This window comes from Lissotriton helveticus, chromosome 5_1 (genome assembly GCF_964261635.1).
Source record: "Lissotriton helveticus chromosome 5_1, aLisHel1.1, whole genome shotgun sequence".
Classification (NCBI taxonomy): domain Eukaryota; kingdom Metazoa; phylum Chordata; class Amphibia; order Caudata; family Salamandridae; genus Lissotriton; species Lissotriton helveticus.
The window spans coordinates 1,282,216,693-1,282,235,072 of NC_136065.1; the positions used below are offsets into that span (position 1 = coordinate 1,282,216,693).

An 18,380-nucleotide genomic window follows, 5' to 3' on the forward strand; every position below is an offset into this window, starting at 1 on the left:
GCAGAGCTGACCAAAGCATCCGCCTTGCGGAGAGGGGCCTCGAATTCCGAGGTTCCTCTGCGCCGTCGCGAGACGGGTGGGGCAAAGTTCGAAGCCCGCTTCGACTAAGAGGACTTCGATTCAACAGAGAGGTGCTCGCATTTTCCTCTCGACTGAGACCTGGACCAAGACCGATGAGGCGACCTCTGCGGTGCCGAATGCCAGGCTGAGAGTAGCTTTAGGGATCGTTCCCTCAAAGCCTTCGGTGTCATGGCTCGGCAGTCGGAGCAGGACTCTGAATCGTGGTCGCGCTCCAGGCAACAGAGACACACTAAATGGGGGTTTGTAACCGACATGGTGCAGTGAGAGGCGCCACACAGTTTGAACGCCGAAGTCTTCTTGCTCAACATACCTAAACACACAGAGTTGGCAAAAGGGTCGAAAAAAGTCTGTAAAAAATTGACAGGAGGTAGCTCTCTTCAATGGATCAGTGCTGGCTGGCACGGAATAAAAAGAACTGATGTCAGCGCGCCGGAGTGGCATTTATATTTATATTGACGACGTGGATGTCACGATGACGACGAACACAACGCCGAAAACATCACGCGGAGTTGACCAACACCCCTTACCGGCGCGCAGGGGTACTGCTAAGAAAAATCTTCCGGATCCAGCCCAACGCCTGGAAGTTCAAAGGTAAGGAATCTGCGGCTAGATGTCTCTATCAGATTTTTCTTTTTCCAGCAAGTTATGGTTTTAGATTTCGGAAATCTGTTCAGGTTCCGTTTAAAACACATCTCTATATATTTGCTGAATGCAGGCAGAAGGAACACATTTGGAAACTGAATGCTGGTTCTTAATGTAAACAGATTAACACAGCTAAACCCTTTTCCACGATTTATTGCCAAGACAGAATTAATTCTTTTCAAGAAATGTGCAATGATCGGAACACAACCATTTTACTTTTTTCTACTGGTCTTCCAACAGGAAAGGCTTTGAACAAAGCCATAAATAAAAGTGGTGCAACACTGGACCGGTTTATAGACTGCAATACAGTAGGAAGAGCAGTAAAAAGCTGGCTGCCGTCAGAAAATTCATCCTAAAAGGAAGTGTGTGAACAGACCTCTGTATCAGCACTTTGGAAACTTATTTAGCTGAAATGGTTATGCCTTGCGTGCACGGACATCTATTTGGGAAGTTACTAGAGGTAGCCAAACTGAAATCGCCACCTCTGCTACCTTTAGCCCCTCCACAATCTCCTATTTGCTGAGGAAGTACTAGGAAAAAGAGTAAAACTACAGAAAGTAAATGGTGCTATTTACATTCTTTTCCTTCATGACCCCAGAGAGGAGGGCTAGCAAAATCTGCACCAAATGCCAAACCAGGGATAGCAGCTGCTACAACATGTATGCGTCTGTGTACTCTTGTGTGCGCTGAAATACACTTGTCACAACAACATATGACATCATACTTTGCTATGTGAAATTGCACAACGTTGTACAATCTGGGAAGAAATCCTAGTAGCTTGCTGGAATGTTCAACCTTTAGCTTTTTTACGTTGCCTATAAACTCTAAAACTTGGCACTAATGGCATTGTCTTCGTGGACAGATCAAAGAAATTAGAATAGCGGGAGATAAGGAGTGGGTGTCTCTGCATATGTGCCTTGGGAAAAAATGTGTGCAGGCCCCGCTCCCAAGTTGGACATGGATTTTATTACCCTGCAGGCCCCCCTCCCAAGTTGGACATGGATTTTATTACCCTACGCTCCACAAGACAAAATAAAGACCAAGGCTTCATAATAGCCAACAAACGTCAGGAAATAAACTGGTCCTGTATGAAATGATTGTAAACTCGTAACAAAAAAGTCCCCTAAAAACAGGTTGCTCTTCTACTCCGAAAGTAGTGAAAACACAGGAATATTGTGTGTCCGACTTCAAAAAACATCCCTAAAGGAAAGTTTGCTGCCAGCAGCACACAGACCAGGACACTGCTTTGTGGATTACTACAGTAAACATACCTGGTTCTGGCCGTTTTCTTGAAGTTTTCACAATTTACGTTTGTAATTTACAGACAGCAAGTATACGACATAGTGTACAACTTTTAACAGGCCACCTTTTGCTTCTATGTACATTATGCAGGCTAGTACATTTGCAACAGAAGATAATGGATTGTTTTAACAGTTTTGTGAAACAAAACTTCCAAAAAGGCTTAAATGTGAACATTATTAACACACAAACACTCATTTTCTTTTTTACACATTCAGGTTCTCTGAGGTGGGAGGTTGCCCAACTAGATCACAGCATTCAAAGTCTCTCCAGTTAGGGTTGATAATTTCATATTTCAGGCTCAGATAGAGGACTCGGAAGCAACACGAGTCAGTGCAAAAAAAGCTCTGCCCTCTTTGGGCCCACTGCCTGGAATTATTTTAACGGACTGCTTTCATACACGTCCACATCGGGAGCGAGATACGTGCAATTGAAGAACTATGCCCAGGGCGGTGGCACAGAGGTACCCAGATTTTGGCAAGTGCCTGTTGAGGGCTCATGCATCATCAAAAAATAAAGGCTGGTCCTGGGGCTACTTCATTTTTCACGCAGGACACAGACGCCGGCATCACAACGCTGGGTTCCCATTGATGTCACCACCTCCCAGCTGTCGATAATGGGATCGTAGCACTCGATGCTGCTCAGCAGAGAGTTTCCATCATACCTGCAATTCCCAAACAGAAACAGAAGGGCGGATGTTAGGGACGTCAGACCTCTTCACCATGAACAGTTGTATATATTCACTTCAGACTCAAGGATGGCAGATTACAAAACAGATACATTTTTACTCAGCACACATTTTTTGTGTCCCTTTGCGGTCCAGTTACGTTTGTTCAGGCACCGCTTCATGTAATGTAATGTAATGGGATTTTATAGAGCGCACTTCTGCCCTGAGGCCTCGTAGCGCTTAGGACGGGTGGGTGAAAGCAACTGTCAGAATGTGCACGTTTAATGGAAAAGAAGGGTCTTCAGCCGTTTGCGGAACTGGAGTAGATCTGGTTGACTGCGTAGGGTGAGGGGCAAGGAGTTCCAGCGGGAGGCGGCGTTCCAAGAGAACAAGCGCCCCCCACCTTGCTCGTTTGATTTTGCGAGTAACCGCCAGGCAGGTACTCCCGGATCGTAGGGTTCTTGGCGGATAGTAGGGGGAGACTAGGGAGCAGACTAATGCTGGACCAGTGCGCCACATGGCTTTATGGGCTATGCACATCGCCTTGAACTGGATCCGAGCCTGCACCGGCAGCCAGTGGAGTGTTCTCAAGGCGGCCGACCCTGAATGTCTGCGGGATAGTCCGAGCAATAGGCCCATATTATAGACCGGACACACTGTCGCCACATGAGCGTCCGCACTATTAATATTGCAGTAGGGGCCGAACAACCGTCTGCGGCCCTCTTCTGCAATACCACAGGGCTAAAGGGACATGCATAGCAGGCGCACACTCCTGTTGCGCCCCGGGGGCACTATGCGTAATATGGCCCATTCTTGTTTTTTATTGCCTGTCCCGTAAATGTTAAAATGAGGCAAATGGCATTCAGAAAGAAAGGGGTGGACAGGTGGGTCATATAAGAGGTAAAGGACCTTTGGCTACCAGTAGAAGAGAAACAGCAGCAATTTGAATGTATTGCATTTATATAGCGCTTACAACCTCGGATGAGGCGTCATAGTGCTTTTTCGGCGATTAGCACGCTACTACGGAACCCATAAAGAATTAGTCTAGAAAATTAGTATAGTGAAATATGAAAGTAATTTGAGTGGTGGACATGTTATTCGGTTATTTGGATAGAGAAGGGTAGCGGAGGGATAGAAGAGGGAAAAAGGTTTTCATTTATATAGTGCTTGCTACCCCTAATGAGGTGTTGAAGCACCTTTTTTTGGCGAGTAGCACACTACTCTGGAACCCATAAAGGATTAGAGGTGCATGAGATTAGTGAAGCATGAAATTTGAGAAGTGGACATGTTAGTCTGTTATTTTGATTGAAAAGGATAGTGGAGGGATAGAAGAGTGAAGGATTTAGACTGTTTTTTGTTTTGGAGGTCATAACAGTAGGAGGAGGCTTGGGATGAGTAAAAAGGGAAGAGTTTAGGAAGGCTTGTTTTGGGGGATAGGTTTAGTAAAATAGGTGTCAGATGATGCAAGGAGGGGTAGAGTAGGGGAGAGTCTAGAAAGGGTTATTTTGGGGATCATAGTAGTGGTATGGGGTTTGGGATAAATGAGAGAGTGGATGTAGAGGATATTTTGATAGAGGTATAGGGTGAGAAATAGGGTAGTGCATTGGAAAGAGTAGTAGAAAGAAGTTTGAGATGAGCCAGGAAGTTGGGGTAGAAGATATATTTAGAGAGGTTTGGGTGAGAAATAGGCTAGTGCATTGGATATGCTGAATTAGAAGAAAGTGATAAATATATAGATCCATAAGTACATGGAAAGTATATAGATGCAGTGTTTTCTGAAGATAAGGTGGTTGTCCATGGATCTTATGTTGGGGGTTAAAGAGTTTCATAGTGTGGTTTCTTGAACAGAGAAGGATGTGCCACCCATGGTTAATTTCTAACTGTGATCGATAGTCAATAATCATTTTTTTATTAATTCTCTTTTAGCTAACATTGTACTGAACTGCTTTCAGACAAATGCAATATATTTTTTAAATCTTTTTATCGACTAAGAAATACAAACATATGGATATTGTTTTAATAATCAAACTTTATTGATTTTATGTAACTCATGACAATAACATTAAATACGGTGCAATCAAGATGATGAAAAATCCTCCAATTGGCGCAGACAGTCCATTACATCAATCGTAGTCCCACAGTTTCCCTCAAATTTGTGATGTTATGAGAACAACCTCTTGCAGAGTAAATGAACTCTTCTTGCTTCGCACAGTGGTCCACTGCAGTGTGTAATTCAACATGGGGACAGGAGGAAATCAGCAGAATTACAGTGGAGTGCACAATTCCTCAAAGCTATCATGCTGCCAGACCTGGCTTGGCAGTTCCGTCTGGACTGTTCCCATGAGGCACAGGGTCAATACTGATTTGCATATGGCTGGGTTCAAACTGGGGTGGCGTAGTGGGCAAAAGAACAATGGATTTAACCCAGATCTCTTGACTGGGGAGAATGTTTGAATCATTCAGCATTTCGCCCATCATTTGTTGCAGTTACACTTTTCGCCCTAAGTGGGATGGGTATGCCCAGACGTGGTGCTTTTGCTCACAGTGCCACTGGATTCAAGCTATCCTGGCTGATGAAGGGTTAAATACCCCGAAACCGGTCCCAGGATGCTTGTTTCCAGTTCAGGGAGGACCTGGCTTGGCAGTTCCGTCTGGACTGTTCCCATGATGCACAGGGTCAAGCCTGATTTGCATATGACTGGGTCCAAACTGGGGTGATGTAGTGGGCAAAAGAACAATGGATTTAACCCAGATCTCTTGACTGGGGAGAATGTTTGAATCATACAGCATTCCGTCCATCATTTGTTGCAGTTACACCAATTCCAACCAAGGCACGATGTCCCCGACAACCTCCCAGGTCTTCCAAGAAACCCAGCAGAGTAATTCAGGGTGGGAACTCCACAGGTCTCTCAAGTACATGGGACAGGGTTGTGAAAATGACAACCAGTATTTCACAATAAAGGTGGGACACTCCCAGACAACATGAAAAAATAGCCATTTTCATCTTGGAGGCAAAGGCATGTGGGTGAAGGGAGCGTCTGTGCTCCCCAGAGGTTCTTTGGCATGAGGGGAGTAGTATGTAAATAATTAAACTTTATGTGTTAAAGTAATGAGGATATGGTGAGTTCACATTGAGCCATTCTCGTGTTCATCCACTCGCTGTCATACAAAGTGACCACCAATGTCTCTTTCACCCCCCCCCCCTCCCCCCCCCCCCTCCGAAGTAGGTCTGAGTAGTGGATGACCAAGGATTTGCAAATACAGGATATTCCCTCTTCCCCCATAGGACCCGTAAGGATTTTGGCTTCAATCGGTTTTATTTGGATCTTGTTGCATTACATTGCATGACCGTATAATAACATTCGTTTGAGACAACAGCTTGCCACAGCGCATATACACATGTTTCCCACTGTACCAATTCAGCATGTGTCCAAGGGCACAGCCTCCAATAAATCCCTCATTGCCTAAGTGGGCGGTCCCTTCAGGGAAGGGGATAAGAAGGCAGAAGATAGTTCTAGAATCAATGTGATACAACTAAGCCCTAGGTATGGAGCAATCGAGGTGCAACATGAAACAGTAGAAACGTCAACAATTCTATTACAATGCAGCCGGTCTTTCTATCTATCATAGCAGTGGGCGATGCAAAATCGTAGGAATGACCCCGGGTATGTTTCCCCAGCAATCCACATTATTTAGCAGAGACAAGTCGGATCCTTGGCAATATGCAGCAGTGGCAATCAAGAAAAGGCGTCATATAAAATATGCACATTTCGATATTCATAACAGTATAACCGTCATCCCAACTATACAACTGTGGGACACAAAACCAGTAAAGAGAAGATAAATTAAAATACAAAATAAAAAGTGGGTCAATAATCAGAAAAATCCAATCATGTGTTACCGCTAGTACAATACATCGCACGAGACATGTAGTGTGTGGGGGCCAGAGGGTATGCAGCCGTCGCGTCGGTGGGGTCAGCGCAGGTGGTGGGAGGGTCAACAGTATGTGCACCATCCGTGCCATACCTGTGATGAAGTGGGAGCAGAGCTTCCGGCATTCGGGTTAGTGTCTCTCCATTATGGCCCCACAAAGGCACGCCTGTGTGCGTGTGGCATGTAGGGGTCACCCGGGGCCCCCGCCCCCAGTGTCGTCACGCCCCCAGGCAGGGTTAGCTAGGGTGTCTCTCACGGAACGCCATGTCGTATGCATGTCTCATGAAAAACCCTCAGAGTGTCATCCCAGGACTGTGCTATGGGGTATTTCCGCAATCCCGCTGTCTCCTCCCTGTGTAGGGTCGTGCTTTCTACCCTCGCCCAATTGTCAAAGGAGCTGCGCCAGTGTGCCACTTTGGGGGGTTCGCTATTCTTCCAACGCTTGGTGACTAATCTCTTTGCCGTAATGAGCCCTAGGTCCCAAAATCTAGAATGTACTCTCGTCTGTTTCGTCCTTTTGTAAATGCCTAATATGTATGCCTCCCAAGTGTGTTGCAACACTTCCCCGACACTCTCCGCCAGGGAATCCGTCACTTTGTGCCAGTATGAGCGTAGCATGGGGCATGACCATATCATGTGTAACAGGTCCGCTGCTACAAGCGCACATCGTGGACATGCTGATGTTGTGAGATTAAAATAACGATTAATTTTATTGGGCGACAAATAAGCGCGATGGATGATATAAAACTGTATAAGCTTAAAGCGGGAGTTGCGCTGGCTATTCGTGGCTCCGGCCATTGCCATCGGCCACGCCCCATCCGTCCACACTCTCCCTCTGTCTTTCGCCCATTTGTCCCGTAGACTGTGGGAGGAAAATTGTGTGTGGGTGAGAAGCGCTTGTGTGAGCCAGTGCACCACATGAGAGCCATGACATGTAAATACTGTACCAGCGGATGTGTTGGCGGTTCCTCAGAGAGGTCTCCCCAGGCCCGTGTTAGCGTACGCACAAGTGCTGCATGAATAAGAAATTGCCCTGCTGGGAGGCCCGTGTCAGTAGCCAGTGTTTCAAAGGGGACTAGCGACCCCTCCGCATACAAATCTCCCACAGTGTCCACCCCCGCCTGCATCCAGTGTGCTAGTGCCGCCTCTGGGATTATTTCTCGCTCTTTGGGTGTGCCTAGCAGCAGGAGCACCGGGGCATATGGTATCACTGCGCTAGTGAGTTTCAAGCCTCTCACATAGCATCGACGCGCGACCACTAAATGTAGCTGCGTCGGACAAGGAGTTTTAGTCAGAGGTTGGAACAGATTATGAACCTGTGTGAGTGTCAAGGTCGTGGTGTCTGTCGCAGTATCCCCCAATTGCTTCCCACTGAGCCAGATGGCCACCCCCTGTAACTGTGATGCCAAATAGTAGAGTTCTTGATTAGGTACTGCCAGGCCTCCTGCGTCAGGGGTTGCATAAAGCGTCTTCACGCCACGCGGCGTCGCCCCTTATTCCAGATGAGACACCTAATGGAGGTTTCCAGCTCACGAAATATACGTGTGGGGACGTATACCGGGAGATTGGCATAATAATACAATAGCCTAGGCAATACTATCATTTTTATTAACGTAATCCGACTGGGCACATTCAGGGTGAGGGTCTTCCAAAAGGTCAATTGCGCTTGTAGGGAGGAGATCGCCCGCACCAGGTTGCCCTCCAGCACATCTGTGAGCGTTCTATATATGTATATTCCAAGATATCGGAACATGGTGGAGTGCCAGGTGAGTCGCCCGCCATTAACAGTAATGTCGCACTCGGGCGTATCTGCGTTACAGGAATACACCCAAGATTTGGCCCAATTGACTGTAAGCCCTGACATGGACTCAAAGGTGCGGAATATGTCAGACAGGGCCAATGGTAGATGTGTCAGGTCTCTTACATATAGCCGATCATCGGCATACAAAGACACCGTATGTAGACCATCCGCAAGGGGGATCCCCCAATCCGTGCCTCGCTCCCGCAGTGTGGCTGCCAGTGGCTCCATCACCAATGAAAAAAGTAGGGGGACAGCGGGCACCCCTGCCTGGTCCCCCGCCAGACCCGAATGGCATCCGACATCAACCTGCCGGTGCGAACCTGCACTGTGGGCTTCCGATATAGCAGCTCCACCATTTGAATATAGTCGTCCCCAAGATCATATTTCTGTAACACTGCTACAAGGTAGGGCCATTCTACAGAATCAAAACCCTTCTCTAGGTCAAGCACCAAGCATCCCGAGTTGGGCCATTGTGTCGCAGCAAATCTCTGTACCCTAAACAAGCGCCAAATATTTAGTGAAGTGCTACGAGTTGGAACAAAGCCATTTTGGTCGCCATGAACGAGGCTGGGCACCAAGGGAGCCAAGCGTTGTACTAGTGCAGAAGCTAGTATTTTATAATCCGTGTTTAGGAGGGCTAGTGGGCAATAAGAGCCCAATTGCGTGCCATCTCTGCCAGGCTTCGGGAGAGAAATTAGTGTGGCTTCATTGAGCGAGGGCGGAAGGGAGGAATCAGCCACGGCCGCCTCATACACCCGTAGAAGCTCCGGAATCAACATTGTAGAGTAGGCTTTATAGAACTCTGCGGGCAGTCCATCAGGGCCCGGGGACTTGCCGTTAGAGAGGAAGAAAATGGCTGTGCGTAATTCGTCAGGTGCGAGTGGGATCCCTAATTCGTCGCGCTGCGCGTCGGTGATTGTGGGCAGGGCTATGCCTGAAAGGTAGTCATGTATGCTACAAGCAGGAACCTGTAGTTTGGAACGATACAGAGCACCGTAGTGTTTCACAAAGGCCTCGTGAATGGCGTGCTGCGTATATACTGTGGCACCCTTTGCAGTAACTATGGACGTCACCGGTGTTGTCATACTGTCTTGCTTGATCAATCGCGCCAATAATTTACCTGGCTTGTCTCCAAGATGGTGAGTACGTGCGGAGTGGGCCGCATAGTTTAAATGCTTCAGTCTATCTAGTAAACACGTATGCTCTGCTCGGGCTTCCAACAGCGACTCATCATCGCCTCCCTCCCGCCCATATTTTAGCCTCATTATGTAAATTACAATTATGGAAAACTCAGAACGGAAGTCAGAATCTTGCCACTCTCCATGTAGCCAGTCATTCAGCTCCCAAATCTGTGATGCCTAGTAATACAGGTGTAAGACTGTCATTGCCATTCTGCCATCATATGTGGATTAAAGTGTACATTTGCTAAATGCAATGTGGGGGGTTTGAGTTGCCCATAGGAAGGCATGCACCCTGGCCAATAGCTTGCAAAACCAACTTTGGGTGATAGCCAATGGGAAGTTTTATAGGATATATAGGAAACATGGCAGAACCATCATCTTGATCAGAGTCACTCTGCCTAGGATGGTAAGCAGGAGCCTAGCTCTACTAATGAGGTCTTTTTTTATTTGAACCAGCAGGGGGACTAGATGTGAAACTAGGCATCAAAGTACTTGACGGTAAGCCTACAGATTGGAAGGCGAGATTTCCAGTCCTTTGTCTCTCCATCTCCTTTATGCAGGAGAGATTTGGGCCAATGAACTTTAAGTCTAGATAACTCCCCGTAAAGGTCTAGAATTTGGATTGACCTGGGACCTGTGTCATAGGGACGCAAGAGGAACTAAGAGACATTTTCTGTATATAGGGCAATTCAATCTTCAATGCCTTCTCCCCAATGAATCCCCAGACTTGATAATGGTATCTGCTCGACGTTGCAAGTGGTTCTCTGCTGAGAGGAAATAGGAGACGAGACAAAGGGCACTCCTGCCTGGTGCCCCTTCGAATTATGAATGGGTGGATAGGGGCATATAGGGCACACATTTAAGACGCACATTTAGGGCCAAATCCAAAATGCTCCAGCACTCCATTAAGGAAACCCAATCTAAGACCAATGTAATATCTGAGTAAATTGGAACTAGGAAGTAGTCACAGTTATAAAACCTAATTTATAATGAAAACGTTTGATTATAGGAAGAGTCTTTAGCCACCAGCCCTCACAAACAACCTTTTTGTGACAGTTTGTCAGCTCTGCTGTAACACTGAAATACTGAGTGTTCATTTAAAGGCAATAGAGTGCAAAGGGCCAATAATGACTGATATAGACCTTCTGCTCTAACATTGTATGGTTTTTCTTTCTCCCAGTTTAATTGGAAAGATTAAATACTCAGTTGGTGGAATTTTCTAAGAGTCTTACAGCCTTTCTGTCTTGGGCTATACCAATTATTAAATGCCCTCTACCTCTCTAAGACCTCATCTGTGACTTGGGTCTATAATTCAGAGGGTCTTTAACAAAATCGGTACACCCCTTGGCAGTGGGCTATAATGCTATAGTACTTGTATAAAATGCTAAACTTGCTACAATCTAATCACTGGTGGATAGCACATTGGTTTTTGCCACATTGTTTTGCTAAATCCATGATCATGGATTTCCGTGAAGTTCCCTGAAAATGGTTTCAGATATTCTTTGCTCTATCCTCTCATGTCTTCCATCACAATTTCCAGCATAAAGTATACGTCTTGCAGCACAGATGCAACTATTATATTGTAACAAATTAATTACTTTTCTTTAATAACCCCTGCCACAAAAAAATGAATGAATTAGTAAGTGAAGTTCCCCTTCCATCACAGTTATGATAGGATGTTAAAGAAAATCAAACAGACAATGAGGTGGGTAGGGATAACACCCAAGAGTAAGAAACATTAGCAATTTAATTACAAGACAAAGTTACCCCAGTGCAAGAGGAGCCACTAGACTACGAACAGCTTCACGGAAGGAAGAATCCTACAGGCTGCTGTACAACCTCAAACGAGGCAAGGAGGGAACAACTATCAAACAAACTCTCAGTTCAAACACTACAGTTCAGAAAGCAGGGTTCTTGAACTAGTGGGCACCAGGTGGGGTGGTAACAAGGACAAACAGAAAGGGAAGACGTAGCAGAGAGATTCTACACATAAATGAAGGGGCTGCAGTCAATAATGAAGGAGATACAGCTTTGATAACAAGGGTGGTGGGGATAGGTTCCACATTATACCAGTTGTGCATTAGTACAGAGACCAGAATAAAAGAACACACGATAGAAGGAGCCAAATCAACTCGAAGAAACATCTACTTTTTTAAAAACCTGCAATGTAGTCTACCACAGGTAATCAGTTAACCTAAAACTACAGTCACTGATGTACCAGCACAACAGCAAAACGCTACTCCCTGCACCAAACACTGTATTTAAACCCTTCAACATCAGGCAGTGAAAGGTGAATTGATGAAAGCTAAACCATAGCCACATAGTCCCCTTTGGTCTTTCTAACAGAAGATATATGAAAGTCATTGTTGAGTTCCAGAACCTCTGCCATAATGACTGTTTTGTGTAAACAAGTCAAGCAGGTGCCAATGGAATGACAATCATTGCCATAGCCCATAGGTCTTGCCTTTGGGGCCTTATAAGTTTCTAGCCACGCAGCACATTATCTTGGGTGCTACGTGCTAGCGCACCAAAAACCACTTGATCCGCTCTCTGCTCAGCAAGGAGTGGCCCCTCCCCAGAAGATAGTCAACTTCAGAGAGTGCAAGTCAAGCAGTGGCCGCTGAGAGACATGCAGTGTGCCCGCCTCTCACCTTAGAACAAGCTGTACTGCAGCAAAGGCAGTGCAAAGCAGCCTGGAGACACAACAGAGGAGAATTTACACCCCGCCCAAGCACACTTGGGTGCCTCAAAAGTAACAAGCAACAGGAAGGGTATGGATGAGGGGGAACAATGGCACGTTTGTTTTTACTCACAGCCCCAATCAGCACAGCACCTAAAGTAAAAAGTGAGCAGTATGTATGCCAATGCATGACGGCTTACACAAGGAAAATTATTCTTATGGAGGAAGACAGAGAGGGAGGGACCCACATGGCATGGGACAATCTCTGGCACTTACCTCGGCATTCAGCACAATTATTCTTTTAAACTTTTATACAAGTCGTACTAGAGGGCCCTTGTGGTACCCGCTCAGACCCTCCCCGAATAGTGTTACCTTGCTGACGTTGGCTGCAGTAAGCAGCTCCTTTACTTTTACCAGGCGGTCCACTGTCAGGTTTGTCATTTCGGGATCTGGGTTAGCGGTTAAGGCACATATTAACAAGCACTAAAGTTTGTAAAAACAAGTCTAAAATAAGCCCAGCCCAGAAAAGAAACCCGAAACTTGCCCATTCCCAAAACGACTTTATCATCACACTAAAGCCAATTTTCATTAAAACAATACGTTTACTTTTCAAGTTAGCAGCCTGAGAGGATGTGGCGCAATATACAGAGCTGCTGATTTTGGGACTGGGGAACCAGGTTCGAGTCTCAGCTCTCACTGAGCCTACAAAAAAAATGCGGATTGTAACAAAATTAAATAACGGCAGGCTCGAAATAAGAACGGAAGCCGGCAATGGTTAAACTCCCTTCCAATAAACAAAAAAACCTGTGAATAATAAACAAGACCAGGTAAGCGCAAAGCACGTTGTTTTCGGGGACTGAAAACGAGCAGCTGGCAAGCCACCAAAAAAAAAGTGCTCACAGAATATCAAGTAACATAACAATATCAAGAGCACACGTAAGTCCTCATGGGAGGTAACAAAAGTCAACAAGGAGGGACTAGTAAGCGTATTCACCAAACAAAATCTGGAATTTACGAAGAACAGTAAGAGGAACCCATACAAATGATGAGCGGTGCTCGAAGCCCATATTGTACAGATAGTGTGTATGCGCTGCCTAGGTAAGACCTAAAATGGACCGTGCAATCAAATGTGAGCCCCTACATCAGCCCTCCTGATCTTTCTTGACCACTCTATCCTGCCTCTGCTGGAATTTAATTGTAATAGATACACTACCCTCTTTTGCATGGGGAAACCTCTGATGCGTTCCCCTCAGCCATAGCATTCAGAGTGTCATTTGTGAACAAAAGGACAACAGAATGACACTATATAGCCATTACATATTATTCCTCATTACATCCTAACTATATGATGATCCATAATATTTAAATGTAAGGAACTTAATCTGTACATTAAATTAAAGTGTTATAAATGTGAATTCTAATCAAACTCTAAAAATAGAAGGGAATGATCCAGTGGTTAAAGTGCTTAACTTTCTTCAGGACCAATTAAATTATTAAAAAACAGAAGACCCAGTCGGTGATCTCCTGTTAAGGTCAGCACTTACAAAGAGTGTCTCCAAAAGATTGGCTGTTTCAGGAATAAACAGCGATTGACTAGGATCATAGATGCTGACTGCAGAAGTGCTGAAAAAAGAGGTCTGACAAGAAATAAAAGATACAAAGTGACGAGTTTTGCAGCTTAAAGACTTTTCTGGATTTACATGCTGTGGACTCCCTGCCATGCGTTATTCCTCTATCTAATGGAGGGACCCAGAACTGTCCATATTCTTTTTCCGCTTTTGGCGTCGACCTTAGGTGGGTGATTTCAGGCCACTGTGATGTAAAGCTTAAAACCCACAATGCCCAAGTACATTATCACCATATTCAAATTCTTCTTTCCCCTCTTCGGTGTCCTAGATTACGTAGTGGTATTGGATGCTTCGCAGGAGGACGGTTGTACATGGTTGCATATGTGCCTCCCGATTTGTGAGGATTAGTGTTTTGTGTGAGTGTGGACTGTTCACTATGGGGCAGACCATGCATATGTCACTGATGGAGACATTAGCTAGGAAAACATGAGTAGCTAGACGGCAGCAAATCTGAATAGTTTTTATTATCCATCCTGCAGTGGTTCTTTTCGACAAAGGCAGAACCTTATTCCCCAGTGCATGAGTGACAAATAACTTCTCACTTTTCCTTCACACCTCTGTTTCTTGATGGGAGAACATGACTGCATTCCATAGTTTTAGCACATGCAGTAACTTTTTTCCTGTGTCTTTGGTTGTTGAAAGAAGATGGTAGCTGTACTGAGTGGTTCACATGGAATTGCAATACTACCCTTTTCGATGAAGTGAAGATTGTACTCAAGACTACCCTATCCTTGTAGTCAGGTATAGTTCTTGGATAGTCGGTGCTTCCAAACAGCTCCCTCTGAGCTGGGACTGCAATTAATAAGGTTGTTGTAATTGTCAGGAACTTGAGGTTATTTTGTGCATCGGTTCAAATACATATTTCATGTGCTGTGCCAGCAGCAGGTTGAGGCTCCACACTTGTGTGAGAGTCGATAATGGTGGTGAAATTTTCTTCATTACAGCTATAATTATTTTAATTACTGGTGTGGCAAAGAGATTCCTTCCTAATGTATATCTGATATATGCCAAAAGAGCAGAGAGATGTACTCTTCTAATAAGTGTATGAAAACCTTACATCCAAGAGATACATCAAGTATCTGATTGATGGTTGTGTTCCCTGTCAGATTCTGTAGCATGGTTTCTCTCTTGTATCAGTGTATACAACTCTGGTCCACTTAGACACAGAGCATTTGTGTGTGGTAGGAAGTCTTCCCCCCTTAGTACCACCATATACCTCTATGAAAGGCCGAGGTGACAAACACTAGGTCCTCAGGAGACCTGCTGCTAGGCTGACGCTGGCTGGTTCCCGATGACATTCTTTTACCCCTTGTTCCGTGAACAAGTTTTAAAATACTGGCATCTTTATCATCCTACCTTCTGTTGTATCTACTAGGTTTGAGTACCAGGTCAGTCACGCCCACTGTGGTGCTATTAGGATCACTGTGATGTATGTCTGTTTGCACCGGTTTATAACTACTGGTATCAAGGAGATTGGTGGAAAGACTTTGGCAAATATCTCTCAGCATTGAGTGGAAAAAGGCATTCCCCTAGGATAGGCAGTTAGGATACGTGGATGGGAAACTTTGGCATTTTGAATCTGGGTGTGTTGCAATCCGTTTTATTTTGCTTTTACCCAAGTTTGAAGATTATATAAACCATCCACTGGTCTCACCCACACCGAATGTGAAGCCTGTTCTTGTATGGTTCATCTTTCTGCTTGTATGTTTTGCTGCCTTGGCAGATACATTGCTGCAATAACCAGCTTTTTAATCGCCCACTTCCAAATGTACTGCACTAGTTTCGATAGGACATATGACCTTGAATTCCAATCCTTCTTGTGTTGCCAGTTTGTGATAAGCTGTCAGGGACTGGATTGGTTGTTTGAAAGGTAAGCCTATCTTGAGGTTTTGCAATTCCCACTACTGAATTTCCCAGTGCAAGTTTCTGTTTACAACCATCAGATCCTCTCAATCCCATCGACTGACCACTGACTTAACAGCCACTCTTAAATGGATCTGGCAAAGGGAATTAAGGGAATGCCCAAAGTCATCATGCCCAGTATTTTCCTCACAGATCTCACGGTCAAGTGAGTTTACCTACTGGGATAGGAGAACGTGCTCCAACAGTGGCATCACTCTTTTGGATAGAGAAGGTTTTGCCTTGTCTTAGTTCAACTCTGCGCACAGGAATGTCTTCCTTCATTGACTGGGGAGAGGATTGATTATATTCACTGAAAATCTCAGGCTGCGCAGTCTCTATTACTTGCTCTATGTCGATGTGGCATTGTTTTAGTGATTTCACCATTACCGACCAGTCATCTCGGTAGGGGTGAACCTGTTCCTCTGCCTTCGCAACTGCACAGTTCATCAAGTGCCTCACAGGAGTAACAACATCGGTACTGATTTCAACCAAATGCCAACATTTTGAATTCGTAATGAGAATTCCCTACCACAAACCAGAGTTACTTCTTGTGGTTGCTGTTCAATGTGATGTGGAAGGAGGCATCCTTGCAGTCAATGGCTGCCTTAGAGTCTCCCTTCTGCAGCAACAGGATAACTTCTTATATTGTGTTCATCTTAAACTATTGCCTTCTAATGAACATGCTCAGAAATCTCAAGCATAGGTTAAGTCTTAATGTCAGATCCTGTTTAGGAATCATGAAATAGACAGCATACACTGCCGACTGTGTTCTTGGTACTTCCTCTATTGTGCCCTTTTGAAGGAAGTCCGATACTTCCTGTTATAACCGTATTAGTTCTCCTTCTCAGCACACTTTGATTGCTTAATATTTGGAAGCACCTGTTCCCGTTCTATGCAATGTCCATGTTTTATGTTCAGGGACCCTGTCCCCCTTAAAAGTAATTTGTTTGAGGGGCCAGATACTCTTCTGAACTGGCTCATTCCTCTAGCTCTTCTTCAAAAGGAGTGTCTTCGTTGATCAGAGTGTTGCCACTGTGAGCTAGCTCCCTGAATGGTCTGGGTTTGCTGCTGCCTCTGTGAGTGAGTCCTGTGACCCTTTAATTGAGCCTCTCCCTTGTAGGGCACCCATCGCTTTAGCTGTACAGATGTACATTTTCATTTGTTCCAAGAAGGTATTCAGTGCTGCTCCAAGCATGCTCTTCCCCATAAAAATCACGTTGATAAGATATCAGGATTTTGTGTTTTAAACCAGAAACCATAATCAAGCATACCACGTTAGAGTAGGCACATTGGTCTACTGGTGGAATCAGTTGCATCCAGGGAGGACTTGAGATGTATTCAAGATGGCCTTGCATTCTTGTATTATTGCTTTTGACCATTTTTAGGTTGCTTCCTTAAATGTTTCTTTGCTCTAATCTACAATGTTTGGGGAAATGGGCAGGAACTGGTCCTTCAGTGATGGAAGAAGTGCTTTCTGTAGAAAACAAGCCTTTGCCTGTTCCATTTTCAAGCTACACTTCACATGTCTGATGCCCTCTGGATCACTGCATTGCATTGTACTGATTGTAGCATTTATATAGTGCTTACTATCCTATGTGGGGCACTGAAGTGCTTACCTACAAGTGCAGCAAGCTAAGCCAAGTAGGGTGTTGTCTTTTTTTGTGTGATCCTATGTGGGAAGTTTTTTCATGTCGTAAGTGAGGATCACCGAGAATTGGTTACTGTGTTATGGGTTGCAGCGCATAGCAGTGTGGTAGATGAGGTGTATGTGTGGGAGATGCACTGTTGGTTTTTCAGGGTGCTGGCAGTTTTGAACAGCTCTGCAGTTCCCTTTAAGGTATTTCTTATGATTATATTCTGCTTAGCTGGTTGGAATTGTCCAGCAGTGTGAGACAGATCTCTTCAGTTATTCCATGTCTGCTCATTTGGTGATGTATTTTGTTGTTTTTTTGCCTGCACAGTACATGTTGATGGACAACCATCGTAGAAGATATGTCTTACCTAAATGTAAGAGGTGTAAGTTACAATTGTCTGCTGGGGATTATGTGAAGGCTAGGCCCGATGGCTGGACAAGCCGTCTCCACCCATTTTCCAATAGATAAAACACACCCTGGTGTCTAGTGGGCTTTCTGACCCCCTCCTTCCCTCTCCCCCCCCCGGGCAGATTGGATGCAATAACCTCTAATCTCCCCCACGGGGCTAGGGGAGTAGTATGTGTCCATTACCAGGGTGGGCCGCTCCTACCTTCCAAATACATTCCCCTGGGGATCTAGTGGGCTTTATGCTCCACATCGGGGGCAGATTAGAGGAAAACACCTATCTGTCCCCAATGGGGCAGAAGGACTGCTCGGGCTGATTTTGGAGGGTGGGGGCTAGGCCCTATGCCTGGGTGGGCCACCTCCACCCACTGTTGCCTAATATAAACAAACCCTGGTGCCTACTGGGCATTTTGTACATTGTATTACTAGATAGTACAAGTGAGCCGGGAAGCCATCATAAGTACATGCACTGGGCACTGGTCATTATGAGTTCCTCAGCTACATGATGGCACTAATACCAATGAGGT

General features: G+C 45.2%; 1 protein-coding gene across 2 annotated transcripts in view; it reads right to left on the reverse strand.

Moving 5' to 3' along the window:
* Window positions 1-861: 861 nt before the first annotated feature.
* The window catches only part of KLHL12 (kelch like family member 12), a 557,433-nt gene continuing 539,914 nt past the window's right edge, over window positions 862-18,380 (reverse strand). For both annotated transcript variants that reach the window (XM_078644106.1, XM_078644107.1), the window contains exon 12: window positions 862-2,686. In XM_078644106.1, the coding sequence (XP_078500232.1) occupies window positions 2,560-2,686 (127 nt within the window). In that variant the 3' untranslated portion in view covers window positions 862-2,559. The remainder of the gene's footprint in view (window positions 2,687-18,380) is intronic.